Below are 17,470 nucleotides of genomic sequence, written 5' to 3'. Positions count from 1 at the left end.
ATTCCTGCTAGTGGGGATGCACCCACTAAGGCTAACAGGAGTTTTTCTATAGACTTCAAAAGGGACTTAAGCCATGGACAGGTGTTAATTTCTATTTCTGCAAATTTATTGGAAATTTGCAACAGTAGAAATCTTTCCAAGAGAGGAAGTATGCAAGCGTTCCAATCTCACCCTCCCTATTACTCCAGGTAGGACCAAGGAGTTCAGCTGCCACCACTGTTCAGGTCTTGTCCAAAACAGTGTCCCCCTAATCATGGGAAAGATCTGGGGGGCAGGAGTTGCGAGGAGTTGAGTGTGGGGAAATGCCCCTATGCCTTCTCTAGAATGGATTTCCCCTCACTCTGCACAGGCAAAATTGCTGCTCAACTCCTGATCGCAGAGGAGTGTAGTGTACTGGTGTGTATTCTGCAAGAGAAACTCTGAAGTAATTGGGATTACAGAGATGGTGGACTAGTTCACATTACTGGAGTATAGTTATTGATGGGTATGGCTTGTCTAGGGAGGATAGGCAGGGGGAAAAGGAAGAGGTGTTGCCCTGCATATGTTTTGAGGTGCAATATGAAGTGGAAGGTAGGTTTGCTGAATGCCTCTGATAAAGGTCCAAGGGGAGAGCAGCATGGGGGATATCATGGTGGGCATTTGCTATAGGAGGAGTAGGAGGTGGATGTGGCCTTTAAACAACTGATGGAATCTTTCTGATTTCAAGAGCAGGTTCTCACGGGATGCTTTAAATTATCAGGATATCTGCTGGGAGAGAAACACAGCAGTGCATAAGCAATCTAGCAATTCCTGATATGTGTTGCGGATAGGTTTCTGACACAGATGGTAGAGAGGCCACATGGGGGGGGAAGGGGGAGGGATGCTCGTCTCGATTAACTGTTCACAAACAGGAAGGAATTGGTTGAGAATGTGAAGGTGGAAGGCAACTTGGGTGACAGTGACCACAAAATGATAAAGGTCAAGATCCTAAGGGGAGGAAGGCAGGACAGCAGCAGAATAAGGACACTGAATTTTAGAAAAATTGATTTTAACAAACTCAGGGAACTGGTAGGCAGGACCCCCTAAAAGGCAAGTCTGAGGGGAAAAGGAGTCCAAGAGAGCTGGCTGTACTTTAAGGAGGTCCTCAAAAGGGTGCAGGAGCAGACTCTCCTGTTGCAACAGAAGAATGGAAATTGCAACAAGAAACCAACCTGGCTAGACAGAAATCTCTTCAATGAGTTGAAACTCAAAAAAGAATCCTACAAAAATGGAAACTTGATCATAGCACTAGAAAAGAGTATAAGAGTATCACATGGGTAAGCAGGGAGAAAATTAGGAAGGACAAAGCATGATTTGAGTTGAAACTGGTAAGGGGTGTAAAAAGTAATATAAAGGGATTCTACCAGTATGTCAAGAGTAAGAAGAAGGCCAAAGAAACCATAGTTCCCTTACAGACTATAGAAGACAACCTAGCTATGGATTGTGCAGAGAAGACTGAAGTGTTTCATGTCTTTTTTTACTTCAGCTTTCACAGATAGAGGAAGCTACCAGATGACAAGCATGGTAGGTAGCAAATATATGGCAGAAGTCAACAGCCTAGAATGGCAGAACAGGTTGGGGGTTACTTGGATAAGCTAGATGCTTTCTAGTGAGCGGGGTTGGATGGGATGAACCCCTAAAATACTGAAAGATTTAGCTGAGGTAATTTCAGAGCAACTGGCTCTTTAAGAACTCAAAAGTTCAGGCAAGATCCTGGATAACTGGAAAAAAGTAAATCTAGTGCCCATCTTTAAAAAAGGGAAAAAGGAGGGTGCAAGAAATCACAGCTCAGACAGCCTGGCCTGGACACCTGGAAAGATCATGAGACAGGTCCTCAAGGAATCTACTATGAAGCACCTAGAGGAGAACAAGGTGATCAGGAAGAGCAAGCATGGATTCACCAAGAGCAAGTCATGCCTGAAAAACTTGATTTCCTTCTATGATAAGGTGACATGCTCTATGGAGGGGGGAGAGCAATGGATGTGATATACCTTGACTTTAGCAAGGCTTTCAACACTGTCTCCTATAACATCCTCATTAACAAGCTTAGGAAATACAGACTAGATGGAAGTAGTGCAAGGCTCACACAACTGGTTATACCATTGTGTTCAACGAGCAGTCAGAGATGGCTCAATGTGTAGCTGGGAGGGGGGGATCAAGTGGGGTTCCTTAGGGACCTGTCCTGGGTCTGGTATTGTTTAATGTCTCTATTAATATTTTGCATGATGGGATTGAGTGCACACTTAGAAATTTGTGCATGATACCAAGTTGGGTGGAATTGCTGACCTGGATCCAGAATGACCTAAAGAGACTGAAGATATGGACTGCAATCAATCAAACAAAATTCAACAAGTACAAGTGCAAATCCTGCACTTGAGATTGAATAACTGTATACACAACTACAGACTATGGAGTGACTAGTTATACTGCAGTTTTCTGGGGATTACAGTGAACTATAAACTGAATATAAGCCAACAATGTGCCCTTGTTGCAAAAAAGCAAGATTATATTGGGTTGCTTGAACAAGTATGTCTCTTGCAAATCAAGAGAACTGACTCTATTCAGCACTGATGAGGCCTCCTCTAGAGTACTGTGTCAAGGTTTGGGGCTCACACTTAAAAAATATGGACAGATTGGAGCGAGTCCAGTAGTGTGACAAAAATTATTAGAGACCTGGGAAGCATGATTTATGAGAAAGGGCTGAAAGAGCTATGGTTATTCAGTCTGTAGGAGTGAAGACTGGGGGGGGGGGGGGGATTTGATAAGTCTTCATATACCTAAAGGGCGATTATAGAGAGGATGGAGATAAGTTTTTCTCTGGCTGTAGGGGACAGGACAAAGAGCAATGGAGTCAAGCTGCAGCAGATGAAATTCAGGTTGAGGTTGGAGATTAAGAGAAATTGTAGAATCTCCATTCTTGGAAATTTTCAAGAGCAGCTTGAACAGATGGTTTAGTGAGATGGCTGGGATGGTTTAGCAAGATGCTCCTACCTTGAGCAAGGGGCCGAACTAGATGACCTTGTGAGGTTCATTCCAGCCCTACTTTCCTATGATCTTCCAGAGGTCAAGATATTTCTTGTAAAAAGGCATATTTCCTTGTGACAAACTGAATGAACACCTGTACGCTGGCAATTTCTACTGGTAGAGCAGCAATTTTTCTAGTAGAAACATAGCGCCTGTATGTAACCTTAATTTTACCTTGCATACAGTTAAAATTAAAATTAAACTACTAGCGATTTACTTTATCTTCCAGAACTGAAATCTGGGTTTTAAGCATTACCAATTAAACAACTGGAATCATTTTAATTGACACTGAAGCATATCCTACCAGGGTATTTGCCGCCTTTGTTCCTCCTTATGAAGCAAACAATCAGCAAAATCAAGATAAGAAGAGCAACTGCACACATTAGACCGATAAACCATCCTTGAGTAGCAATGTCAACTTGCCGGCTCGCCATGGCTAGAGAATAAATTAAAAAAAAAAATTAGATTCACTGCTGTATTTAACTGCATATTTTGTTATTATTCACATTAATAACATATAATCATATATTTTATTAATGCAGTAACAGTGAATGTTAGTTAGCAATAATGACAGCCAGGGTAGTAATATTGCATGTTGATATTTTCAGCATTTAAAAGTGGCATGTTTCCAACATCATATATTTAAAGCTTACTTTTGAATAACATTTGAAGTTACTGAACTGCAGTTAGTTCTGAAACATATGCATAGCTTACACATGTCCACTACCACCTTCCCAAGACCATCTGATAAAATGGAATTGTCTATTACATTTATACCAACACTTTCATTTTTCATTTGTATTCTAAAAAAAAATTAAAAAGGAAAGCCTCATTAGTTAATGTAAACCAGGTGGCATGAAACAAAGGAACGAGCAGGTTTTCAGGTCCTCAGATTCAGTTTAAACTAGTCAGCATTGGAGCCCCATATAAAGTTTTATTAGGCATTCTCTTCTTTTCCAGCCCAAACCTTAGAATATAATGTATTTTGATTGTGATGCTTTTGCATTTAACTTTTGAAAGACTGAATGGTTCATGATTGGGTCAGCTTTTCCTTGGTTTTATCTCTGACTACCATACAAGCTAGAAGGTGATGTTCAGAACTCACAGAAAATAACAGAGAAAATATCAAGAAGTTTACTGAAGGGTAGTGGTACGTCCAATTTCCTATTCATCTAGGCTGGTGAGCTCAGTGAAGTTTATGACCTATTCTACCATGTGGAAACTTAGACTGATGTTACAACAAGCAACTCTTGAGGGCTTCCATTAAGGAATGAGCTCCCCAAAAGGAGAAAAATCAACTGAGGGAAAAAGGAGGATGTGAATTAATCTGGTTTCAGCCTCTTGCTTCCTCCCATTCTCTACTTCCTGATGTCCTGCTGGCAGGAGTAGGAGATGTTCATACAGAAGGTTCTCCCCCTCCCCCGCCCCCATGCTGAAATCTTAGGGAATTTTCAATTAGAATTCAATTCTTGCACCTCAATTATTCTTCTGCCTCATGTCATAATATAAAACATTTACAATGAGGTGGATTACCCAGGATTTCTACTGAAATCAGTGGGACCTCAGAGGCTGTTTTAGTAGATTAGGGCCAGGTTATGTCTCAAAATTCCCACATGACTCTCCCTTCTTTCTGCTTCTGTGAGGTCATAATGGCATAATCCTCTCTCTTCTTCTGTGAAAGGGGCTTTATTGGTGTGGCTCCTCCCAAAGCAGGAGATGGGGAATATGCAATTATTCTGAGGAAGCAGAGCCAAGGCATCACAGAAATTACCACTCTGCCACTCTCTCACTTTAAAATAAATCCTAGACCAGGTGTGTAGTGGTAGCTGCTAGTGCAGCTCCACCGGATGTCTGGCAGCAAGGGGTAGAAGGTGACATTGAAATTCCTGAGTCAATGTGCAGGCTCAGGCAGCACTGTGCTAAGATATACTAAGCCAGATCTTCTCAAAAGAGAACTCCTTACCCCAGGGTTGCTAACTATCTGCAAATTTATGGATGGACACCCCATAAAAAAACACCCTAAAAGCACCTGTCTATAAAAGTCTGTAAAAATGTCTTGCCCTCCATAAAACAGGGAGCCACTGCAGTTTTAACCTTCACGCCAGGAAAAAAGCTAGAACTGCACTGAAAGACAGACTGAGCAGAGCAGTGCCAGCTGCTGTTAGAGGGGGAGCAAGATACCTGGCATGCATGGAGCTTTTGTCAGAGCTCTGCAGCTCAGTGGAGCCTGCTAGACCTCTCCCCTTCTCTAACAAGGTCTAGCCACTGGCTCTATGCTCATCTCCTGTCTCCAGTAGCCTTGCATCAAAGGAGGGGACAGTGCAGCTAGGGCTGAGCTGCAGGCCAGGAAAGGGAGAGGCAATAGGAAGGGTCTGTGCCAAGACAAGGGTAGCCAGGACAGCAGAGGCCACACTGGGGCAGCAGGATGCAGGGTGTAGTAGGGGGTGTCAGGACATGGGGTAAGTAGGGGACCCCTGTGGCTGCAGTCACATGCGGTTGCCAACCCAAGAATTTTTACTTTTTACTGAAAGTAAAAACATGTCAGTAAACAACTTTCTCTGTCAGTAAAAATGTGCAAACTGTCAGTAAAAATAATTTTTGGGGTTAGCTGCCCAGCCCACCCTCAGCCATAATGCTTTCCATTTAGAAACTAGGGTGTACAGAGCTGGTGCACTGTGTTCTGGTGCAGTGATGCTCTATATACCTAAGGATCTTCATTGCTAACTCAAGAGTAACTATGAAGGCTGGACACATGCCCTGCTGCTCATTCCATCTGGTAATACTGGGGTGATTTTGCATCTACACCCTCTTCTGGTGCTTTTACCTGGCAAGAGTGTGATTTGGTGTGTAGTTTGGTTTGTGCTGTATGGAACTGAATTTTGCAGTCCTCACAGGCTTTGGTAGGACTTCTGTATTCTGATTTTTTGAAAGTTGTTTAATGCCTTACAGGTTTCTAATACATATAAACATAAAACAAGCCCCATTTATTCTGTTTTAAAGAGAAAGGTAAACTTTCAGTATCATAAGCCAACCAAAGAATTTTTGGGTTAAGATTAGAGTGATATTGCTTTTTGCAAACATGCATATATAATGAGGTATTAACATTTTTAACTAGTATTGTAGCAAGGTGCACAGACACATTGAACATTCCAGTGTGAGAAGAAGAGAGTCTGAAACAAAACAATCGTGCATAGACACATGCAAGAGAGATGACAGAGTAAAGATGAAAACTTACTTAGGCAGCTTCTTGTATTCTTTGATATGTAGAATATCTGATAGGAAGGGGTTTCTAAAGTCCAGTATTACTTTAAAAATGGGCACTGTTTATTTTAGATATATTATCTGCTTTAGGCAAAAATATATTTATTCCTGGTGAACACAGAAGCTGCTAATACATGAAAGTCAATGTAATCCACTATACTAGACATACTCAAGAAGATAAAATCATATATTATATAAAGATGCTCTATAGGAATGCTTGCTAGAACAAATATTCATTTTATGGCAGAGGCCTCATTATCTTGGGTTTTTCTTCCATGATAACAATATATTCTAAATGGGTGTCTTGGTTTTCTATCCCACTGTATATCTTCAATATTCACCAACACTGGTCTGGAATTCAAAAACTGACACAGATTTCACGAAGTGATATAGAACTCTTTTTGCAACGATTCTGTTGTACAAATGAAGCGATGAGGCAATTGAAAGCAAGGCTGTGAACCAAAGCTTTCCTTGGTCCATTGTCTACAATATTTCAAGCCTTGGAAGGCTAAACAGAGTCAATACACTTGACCTAATCAAGGGGACACAGTAAGCATCTTGACTATATGATCTATTGACATTTTATTGTTAGGCTGGGTATTTTCTGGGAAAGTTTTGACCATCTTGCTTTCAATGAGTTGCAGTATAATTTTCCTTCTCCACATCCTGCAGGCTACTGGCATTCAATGCATAGTTGCATGCCTGTTTTCTGACATCATCATCCTTCCCTAGCTTAAGGTGACTAATAAAAACCTATTTTGAGTATGTAAATGTTAGCTGGGAATTACTTTTTAAAGCTTTCCTATAGCAACATTATAACACAATGACCACCAACGTACTATAAACACGGAATGAAACAAAAACATTATGATTTCAGAAAGTTGTCAAACTATCATTTTAATTATTTTCTGTTTATCATTATTTTGCATTGCTCAAACAACTGTATATATATTGGAAATCTAGTTCCTTAAATCATAACGTTTAGATAGCAGGTGAGACCAAAGTGACATTGACAGAACAAGTATCTGCAGGCTACAGTGCTTGGAATGGGCAGAAGTGGTTAGCAAATACATACAAAACGAGGCTTTTATCAAGAACATGCTGTGGAGGCAGCACTGCATTCTTTATGACATCAAAATGCTTCTAATAAAGCCCTTTTTTTCTGAGTTAAGTAAACAGGCATCACTCATTCTTTTCTGAAGATGTAAATGCTACACATTTTCTTGCGCTGAAATCTGGCTATTATTTTCCTTTGAAAAAATATGTATGGAAAATTTAAGAGACCAATTGTTTTTCTAAATATGGTAATGTATAGGTTATGTTTAAAAACTCCAGAAAAATGTCAGTTTCATGAAAAAAATGAATTTATACCTAGAAATGTCCTAACAATCATTCACTCCATTGGCACATATTATCCATGCATTTTATGGATTATTAATGTAAATCAGAAACCTAAACTTCTGATACCTCAAATGTTTTAGATTAAGATTTTGGTAACCAAGCTGCTGATATCCACATCATTTTAAAAAAATGTACTCTGTTGTATTTACAGTGCACTATGTTATTCAATTATAGCATCATACATTCTAATTCAATTAAAAACCCACTAGAAGCAAACAAAATATTTAATCCAAAATGCACAGCGCACAGATGACGCATGAATAGTGAGCATTTGGCTCACAAAATAAATGGCACAGAAACGAAGTAAACTATAGGATGAAAACATTCATACTCTGCACAGTAGATAAGCTGGCATGTGTGGGAGAGTTCTTAGCATTAGTTTAGAAAAAGATATGATCAATATGTTTTAGCTATAACATATCCCCATTAGTAGCAATTCAATATTTCAGCACCTGGCATATCACAATTCTTAATGTGAGACAGAACTGGTATGGCATGCCTCACCTGGACCTGTCTCAAATACATCCTCTGAACTCATAAAATCAGACAGACCCTCAGCACCAACCCGGACTTTATATGCTGTTCCTGGTGTTAAACCCTTTAACACAAAGAAGCTCCGAGAACCATTTACAATGTCTTTTTTCCAATCTTCTTTGCCTATAAAAATTTTAGGAAAACAACAAATTGGAATATTTTAATTTACTATCTGTTACTCCAAGTTTATAGACAGAATACTTTCTACATTTTGGATTTGTAGAAGAAAATGACTGCTGTTTCTAAAAGGTAATATAGTTTTAGATAAATAATGATTGCAAATACTATACTGCATGCAACATGAAGAAAAACTGCCTGAATAATGACAACTAGTTTATATGTTTGTTCCATTGCACTATATAATATTGTTTTGCATCTATTTTATAAAGAAACAGTACTGCATTTGCAATTATAGACTATAGGGAGAAAAAGTTTATTCACTTAATTTGATTATGTCGCTACACTTTGGATTAATATTTACTTTTTTGAGAAAAAATCTACTTCAAAATCGAATCAAAATATATCCTGGTTGTTTTGAATATATTTTCCCATGTTTGACATTTTTCTAACAATAACTCAACTTATACCATGAGCAAAATGAAGAGGAAATGTTATCCTTTTAATCTGCAGACTGACAATTATACTGTCTTTAGTGCCCACCATATAAAAAGATGTGAAAGGTGAGAATTATCTCCACTTTACTAATTCATCATCTGCATCTTAATATAGAAATACAAAGTGTTGATGTTAGAGCTTTATTTTTGTTTTTACTACATGCAAAAAGTGAGTATAGATGTCAGCTGTTTCAAATACACAATTTTGCTGTTCTTCTGTTGCTATTTTAAGGCATAATATTACAAAGAGGATCTATTGTTTGGTTCTTTTTCACTCTTTTTATTGAATTAGGCTCTATCGATGCAATTTTCCCAGGACATAATTTAATAGATATGTCACATTAGGTTTTAAGTCATATTCTAATCACTGCATAATTGAGGGTTTTAGGCAATTAAGGGTTTTAGGAGCGCTTGTTGACAACAGTTGATAAAATAATACAAAGGAACAAAGGCTGATTTTTAAACTAGGCATCAAGTAACCTGAAGAGCAGTGGCTTTTGTTATAATAAAATTATTTGAATTACGACTCAATCTGCTAGAGCAAACTAAGAAAAATGTTCTAACTATTTTAAAACTATCATTAATAAAGCTAGATTAGTATAGGATCATTCTCAGTTACTGAAATCTTTACAATTTTTTCTCAGCACTCAGAATAATTCAATGAAATGGCTTCTTACTGCCTGCTACACCATATTCAACATAAAAGTTCACATGATCTGGTCCCTCATACTCCCAACTGATATTGGCATAGGTCTCAGCAGCAGCTGCAGAAACATTTCTGATCCTTGGATAAACTGGTCGCACTGAATACACAACAGAAAAACAAAGCAAAAGATGAAATTGGGACTATATGCACATAATCAAATGTTATTTCAGAAATAACTATGCTAATTTGGCCCATATATATAGAAAGGATGCTTTATCATTGTTTCCATTACTGAAAACTAGTGACTGCATTACTGCATTAGCATGTATGGTCACTGAATGCTAAGCAGTTACCACACTATTAAACAGGAAGTAGAACTATATCTCCGAGTTCTATCATGCACGTCCTATATTTCTAAGATTGCCAAATACTTTATAATACCAAATTGCCAAAGCCCTAGAAAATATTATCATTTACATCTCTTGAGGTACAATGCAGATAGCTGAAATGTGAAGAACATTCTAAAGGTTTCTCATTATCGGACAATGGAGGAAAGGAGGCATTGTCAATGCAGGGACAAATTTTACTTGACTCCATGCATTATTTCACAGGCTCTGTAAATGCCTCACTGCAGGCCCTCCATGGGATTTTTTATTTCAACGGTGTCTACTGTATTTATAACGATAAAGAGGATCACAATACCCTTATAGAATGTTGGACGGACAGTATGCAAGACAGGGGAGGTTGCAAAAAAGGTTTCTGAGTATCCTTCATCATCAGAGATAGTAGGAAAGAAGAAAAAATAAGAGAATAAAAACATTTTAAAATAAGAAAATACTATTTAAACAACAGAGCAGAGCCTTACCTGTTGAGTAACACATGCATACCTAAGGTCATGCAGGTTTCATTACAGTTTTACTTGTACTATGGATCAGGGAAGTAATATAAATGATTATGTGTGTACTAATTGCTTAACACCTACACAATATTTGTTAAGTAATCTTAATTACCATTTCAGAATAATTTTTATTTAACATACCCAACTGAAAACTCTGTCATCAATAATAGTTCCCCCCACAAATGTATATATATATTTTCTACTTTGTGTGTTAAATTTAACACATTCTTGAATCGCACATGATCAGATCAGTATGCAGACACTAGCTTCAGCCACAACAACTATATAATCTATATATGTTCTGGTTCTAGGTAGATGAGGTAGGACAATTAAGTGAAGTAAGTCAATCCAACATCAGCCTTGTGATTCACTGGGAAATGTTGTATTTTTCTATCTATAGTTACTTTTGGATCTTGAACTTTTATACATAAATGGGTGAAGAACTACATACTGAAATTTCCATTGGGTTTGCATACCTAATTTTTTCTTCCCCACTTCAAACTAATTGGGTGCATCTACATGTGTCATTAAGGCAACATGATAAACTCAAGCTGGAGAAAACTGCTCGTCACAGCATTTACATGTGCGCCAGGGACTGCTACAGTTTGAGCTGGAGCGGAGTGGCCCTGGGCTGACAGCAAGCTCGTGGGGGGTCAGTCCCAGGCTCCAGGTGTCAGTGTCAGGTGGCAGAGAGGCTGACTGGGGCATGAACATGCCAAAATTGTGAAGCCATGTGGCTGACCCTCTGAGCCTCCTACCAGAGCTGTTCCATCCTGGCTCAAACTCCTGTGGTCCTGGTCACCGTCCACACATGCATTTCTGTGCAGTAAACGATTCCGCCGTAAAATAGTAGTGTCCCTGACAGTAATATCTTAAGTTGGAGTTAATTAATTTACTGCCCCCTAATACCAGCACTTGTGTAGACAGTGACATTTTACTGTGGAGCCAATTAGTCAATGCTGCAGTAAAGTGCACATGTGGATGCACCCACTGGGTGGCTGATTCTTGACATACTGAGCAGCCAGCCCACCTAGCTTCAGTGCAAACTGCAGTACTCAGTACCTCGGAATGCCACAGTACTCAGCAACTAGGTAGTCCTCAAGGTGCTTGACAAAAAATGGAAGTTGCCAAAATACATGAATGCTTCTAAAAATATTAGTTACAGTATAAAGGTCAGACCTCAGTCAAATATGAAAACACAGCAAGTCAGCTACAGCAAATCTAGACCAAATTTTCAAACAATTTAAGTGAGTTTTAAAATAAAGACAAAGAAGCAGGCCCAAAGCTTCAAAAGCTCACTTTTGTATCGTATGACCCTCTTGTGGGCACACATCAGGTACATGGACAATGTCATTTGGCCAACTGGAGTGATACTGAGATTATTTATACTGAATAAGCATTAGCATATCACTAGGACATTTGTTAAACACTAGAACTCCCAGGTAACTCTGCAGAAAATGAACCACTAAATGTTACTGACTAGTCAGCTATTACATTAGAATATGAAAAGTGATGACAGTTCTTAGACCAAAAGAAGCCCTAGGCCTAATGACATATAGCTAAAATACACACACACACACACACACACCCCATTTTTTTTTTTAACTTGCCTGAAGCAAAAAGTTACTTTTGATTAATGGAATCCAAAATGATAATCCACTATCAGTTACAGATACAAATGACTGCCTACTTGAAACACCAAGATGATTTACCAGTTTGGATAAGCACTACTAAGCCGTTTTGATATGAAGGACAATAATCTTTATCTTAAAAATCAACAAAGAAAAAGAATATGGTTTGATCTTCCAGAACTTTCATATAACAATCGACAATAGGACATTCATTTCAAACACCAGGAGTTTATATGGATGCAAAAAAGGCATCTGACTATGAAGAGTTGTACTTAAAAATATAAAGGACAACTACATTTTAGCTCTCTCTCTTTAATTAAATGTATTTACCTTTTTGTTCTTTAATTAGTCTTTTTAGAAATGGGAATTTCTGTGGTAGCATGTTTGCCAAATACTACTAACGAAATAGGCTGTTTTTTACAATATATTTAATCTCTGAATCTCTGTAGAAATCTAGAGATGCACTACAGGTATATCTTTTAAAGAACAATAAGAAACTATGAATTAATGAAATTGCTTTTCTATGCATATGTTTTCTATTGCAGTGATAATCAACATGGAAGCTTATATTTTTGTTAAAAGAAAACTCACAGGAGGCATATCAAGGATGTTTCCCAGTGGAAAACAAAATATAAGTGAAATCCTAGCCTAGTCCAGTGAATGGCAAACACCCATTGACTTCCATGATAAAACAAAAGGAAATTATTAACAGCTTGTTAATTTGTCCATTAAAAAGTATAACTTATGTCTTCTTGCCAGTATTTTAATTGTTTTGGTTTCCTGAACTAACACGATCACCATTTTATTTCCTTTCCACAAGTTGATATCTAAAAGTGACAAAAAGTTATTGCTTGTTTCTGAACATATTTATGATGCAAACAAGAGCTGACAAAACAAGATACCTCATTCACAGTGACTTCTTACATACATTATGAAGGGCCAAAATAATTATTTCCACTAAAGCAGGGCTATCCATTTATTTGGGTCAGAACTGAACTAGAAGTAGTTAAATACTGCTTTAGGGAACCATAGTTCATGAACAAATGTGAAATAACTTAGTGAACAGCTACTGCAAGAATTCATAGTTATGTGAACACTAGAAGTCTGTAATCATACTTATCACTGCAATTTAATAGCAAAAACAAATCAAATTTCTATGAGATCATTCTCTTTATACATTTTTTAAAATGCAGGAAGCTACCTAATGATAACGAAGAATTTCTTTTAATTAAACATGACAATAAAATATTTTGGACATCACATTTTTGGAAAAGATATTTTTGTAGAAGTGCAGAAGAGACAGAAAACTTCTTGTGACATTTGATGATCCATTTTTCTTATCTGCCAATGTAAGATACACTAGTAGTAAATGTACTGTAACCATTTTACCAAATTAAGTAATTATTCCCCATACTTGGGGTTTTAATTTTAAAAGTATGTGTAGGCTTCTTTTTCCATGAAGGTATTCTCTATATACTGCATACAAATCTACAAGAACCTCTCCAATCGCACACAACCCCAAAAAAAGGTATATTAAAAAAAAGTTATCTAGATTGCAAAGTCAGTTAAAAGTTGTATCATAATAAATATGTGAAAAGGAATAAGGCTACAGATCCGACTCCCCACAGTGACTCTGAAATAGCCAGAGCACAAGAGGATGCCCTACTTTCAGAAGAATGCACAGTCTGAAACGGCAAGAACTGGACAAGAGGTATAATGCTCTTTCTTCACAAGAGAACTTTAACAAAAGGTCAACCACAATCTATACCTTAGTATTTGTTCACTATAAGAGAGAATTAAAGGATGGTATTGTTAGGGTAATTTAGATTCTGCATTTTCTTTTCTTGGGTTTCTCCCAATTTGTTATTTTTCCCCCACAAAATAATTAGAGTAGAACAGTAAGGGAAGGGACAGACATGAATTTAAAGCACACCAGATACTGGAGTTCTTCAAACTCTTGAGTTTCAGCACCATGCAGAAGTGAGCTCTTCCCTTAGCTCTCATCATGCTTCAAAATGGCCACAAAGGCAAGTAGCAGTAGTACTCTTATGCCAGGAGGCTGGAGAACAGGAGTCATGCCTCTTGGCCTCTGGAGGTTGCCAAGGATAGCCAAGCACTGGCCATCTGCCCCATTCCTCTATACCTCTCTGTGGGGGAACAGAGCGGAGGGAGCAGAACATTGTGGGATGCCAGAAGACTGCTAGAGTGTGCAGACAGTTCAGAAAGCATTTAAAAATGAAGCACTTTAGCCATTTTTGAAGTGCTTTTTCAGCCATGAACATCTGCACCTTTACTCTTTGGAGAACTTCAAACAGTACATCTGCTCATGGCCTAAGTTTCATAATATATGTTTTTAGACTTTAAAGGTAGAAAATAAAATATGAAAATATACTGTGACTTCTTGCATATATATGCCAGAGTTTCACCAAGCACCCTTTCCTAAGCTTAATAACTTGTGGATGAACGAGACCATATCTGCTGGACTTTTCCATGGCTGATTTAAATTTGATTTTAGAAAAGCAACTATGTTGTTTGGGAGCCTGTTCTGGTAGCTAATTACTAAGGGTGTGCGAAGCAGGCCCAATTCAACTCAGATTTGGCCCAAATGGGGACAGTGATTCAATTCATTGATTTGAATCACTGTCCCTGATTTGATTTGACCAAATCTGAATCTGAAGATTCGATGCCGATTCAGAGAATCAGTGATTTGGCCATAGACACAGCTTTAAATGTTTTTTCTACATACCTCAAGGTGTCAGGCAAGGCTCATGAACGCTGTGATGCTGGGGTGGATGGAGCGTCTCACAGGAGCGCGGGTGGGGGGCCCTGCATGCTCAGCTGCAAACCTGGAAGTGGACCGGAAGTAGCCTCCTGCTTGTTCTCTTGCTCATCTCCAGCCTCCAGAGGCTGGAGAAGAGCAGGGGAATGAGCAGGGGGCTGGAGGGGAGTTGTAGCCCCTGCAGGGGGCCTGGGACCCTGCAGGCAGGGTAGTCTATGTGCTGGGGGGGAGAGGGGGGTCTGCCCTGTAGGGGGCAGGGGACCATTTGCAACATGTAGGGGGTGCACGTGCACCCGAGTGTGACGTTGCACCCCCTCAGAAAAGGTGCCTGTGGGCAGTCGCTGCTTGCCACCACCCCCCACTGCTGCCAGCGGTGTCTGCAGGCAGTCAGCAATCGCCACTGGCCACTTCTGTCACTGCCAGTGGTGTCTGTGGGTGGTTGCCGACCCCTGGTCAGTGCTTGCCACCCCTCCCCCTGCTGCCAATAGTGCCAGCAACATCTGTGGGAGCTCCCTGCTTACCACTGCTGCCATGCTCCTGCCAATCCCAGTGCTGCCGTGCCCCGCCAGCCACAGGGGGCACACGGTGTTCATGCAGGGAACCCACTCCTCCTAAGCAGCCCCCACACCCAGTTGCCCCACACCTACCCACACACTGACTGACAACCCCCCACACTCACCCGCATCCCCGCACCCCCCTTCCCATCCCCTCCTGCAAACCCCACATTCCCCTATCACATACCCACCATGTGATAAGGAAACCAAAAGCAAACATTAAAACATAGATATTTAGGATTTATTTTATTATGATGCTAGAGACACTGGTAGGCTTCCAAATTTCTTTAACATTGTAAATATAGCAATAAAACATTGCCCTTCTGATCAATCCCCCTTTCTCTCTCTCTTTTGTTCCTATTGTGGAAGAATGTGGATTTGGGGGTATTTTAAAAAGTGAATTTGGGATGCTGCTTCAGCAGTCTAGCTGCCACAAGGGGCTAGTGAACCCAGATACCAAGTGGCTGGGCCTCAGAAGCTCCTGAGGGCAAGTAGCCGTTAGCTGTTAGCCAGGACAGGTTTTTATACTGCTGGGACCAGCACAGGTACTGGCCCCAGGCTCTAGCTCCCCCTGGCTGCAGGTTTGGGAGGAGCCAGGCAGGGTTCTTTTGCCTCAAGTGGCACAATTTGCTCCACAACAAGGTGCATGTTCAAGCACATGCACCAAGGCAAAAAGTCCCGGCTCAAATTTGCACCACTTCTATTTGAACTGCTGCAAGCGCACGTGCTTGCATGTATAGACGCACCCCATAAGTACACCCAAATCCCATACCCAGCAACAGAATGCCATGAAGGGAAACTGGTGAGGTAAGTAGTATGCTTACAATTTTAGGCATCTGTTGAGTGAAAACATATCTAATATAGAAATATGTTACATGTATAATATATAACTGCACTATGTTATTTCTGAGATAGGGGAGTTGCAAGGGGCCCAATCCTCATTGGTGGCAGTGGCTGCATGCATGTCTCTGGGTGGACAGCGGGGGAGGGGCCAGGGTTGCACTGCCCCAGCCCCTTCCCCATCATGCACTGCAAGCCATGCATGCACCTGCTGTCACCACGGAACCAGCACTGGGGCTCCAGAGCCCAGTGCAGCTGTTTGTAGCCTCCTGGCTGCCTACCACAGCTGGCCAGGACTTTAAGCAGCTGTAGCAGGTGGCTGGAAGGGTGCAAACAGCTGTGCTGGGCTTCATAGCCCTGGCACCAGCTCAGCAGTGGTGGCTGCTGCACATGTGCCTCTGAGTGGATGGTGGGGGAGAAGCCAAGATTGCACTGCACCAGGCCCCTTCCCAGTCATGCACCCAGAGGTGCATGCACAGCTGCTGCAGACACCAAACTGGTGTTGGGGCTGCAGAGATCCACACAGTTGTCTGCAGCTGGCCTGGGCTCTGGGCAACTGCTGGCAGAAGCTGCCCAGAGTCTGGGTCAGCTGTGGCGTGCCAAGGAAAATGGCATGCATGCCAGGAGATACTGATCCCTGATATAAAACAAGGCAAGATTAAAAAGAAAGGTAGAAGACTCTGCCAGGAGTTGAAAGGACAAAACAAAAGAATCATTTGAAACTGTTTTTTAAAGGGATTGCTACTGCCTGCTGAAACTCAGTCTCCTCTAACAGACAGTGTGCAATAGTTCCCCAGAATTGAGAGATGCTAGTAGTAAACTACTCTTAATCCATCTGAGATGTTGTGATGAAATTCTACACGTAGAAGGCTACAGAGAATTATATTTCTCAGTACATATTTAATGATACCAGTCTGACTATTGTACAACATAAAATGTACTACAGGGAAGGAAAACTTGCATGCTGCTACCTAGAAAATAACTTCCTAATCTATTGTCAGAAGTATTATTCACCTTCCATGGAAGATCTGAAGGAGGAGAAAGCAAAGGCCTTGCCAAGCAGTTTGGAGGGAGGCAGCTGCCTCACAGGAAAGAGGCAAACAGTGCTTTGGATCTAGCTTTAGTGAGACAGCAGAGTAGATTAGGGCAACCCAGTAAGACATGAGGACACTTATGCAGAGTCTTGAAAACAAGGAAAACAAGAATGAATTCTATCTAATGAAGAGAAATATCCTAGGGAATACAAAGAGGGAGGTGCTGTAGTCAGACA

The 17,470-nt window shown here is 40.2% G+C and overlaps 1 protein-coding gene across 3 annotated transcripts in view; it reads right to left on the bottom strand.

Annotated features, from left to right (window-relative positions):
- The window catches only part of NRCAM (neuronal cell adhesion molecule), a 153,750-nt gene that overhangs the window by 17,886 nt on the left and 118,394 nt on the right, over window positions 1-17,470 (bottom strand). For 2 of the 3 annotated variants that reach the window (XM_025208975.1, XM_025208982.1), the window contains one exon: window positions 3,347-3,478. In XM_025208975.1, coding sequence (XP_025064760.1) covers window positions 3,347-3,478 — 132 coding nt within the window. Of the gene's footprint in view, window positions 1-3,346; window positions 3,479-8,208; window positions 8,362-9,529; window positions 9,656-17,470 lie in introns of all 3 variants that reach the window. The other variant, XM_025208970.1, reaches the window with a different exon arrangement.

Source organism: Alligator sinensis, unplaced genomic scaffold (genome assembly GCF_000455745.1).
Source record: "Alligator sinensis unplaced genomic scaffold, ASM45574v1 scaffold297_1, whole genome shotgun sequence".
NCBI classification, from domain to species: domain Eukaryota; kingdom Metazoa; phylum Chordata; order Crocodylia; family Alligatoridae; genus Alligator; species Alligator sinensis.
Note: the sequence above shows the minus strand (reverse complement) of the source record. Positions and strands in the feature narration are given on the sequence as shown.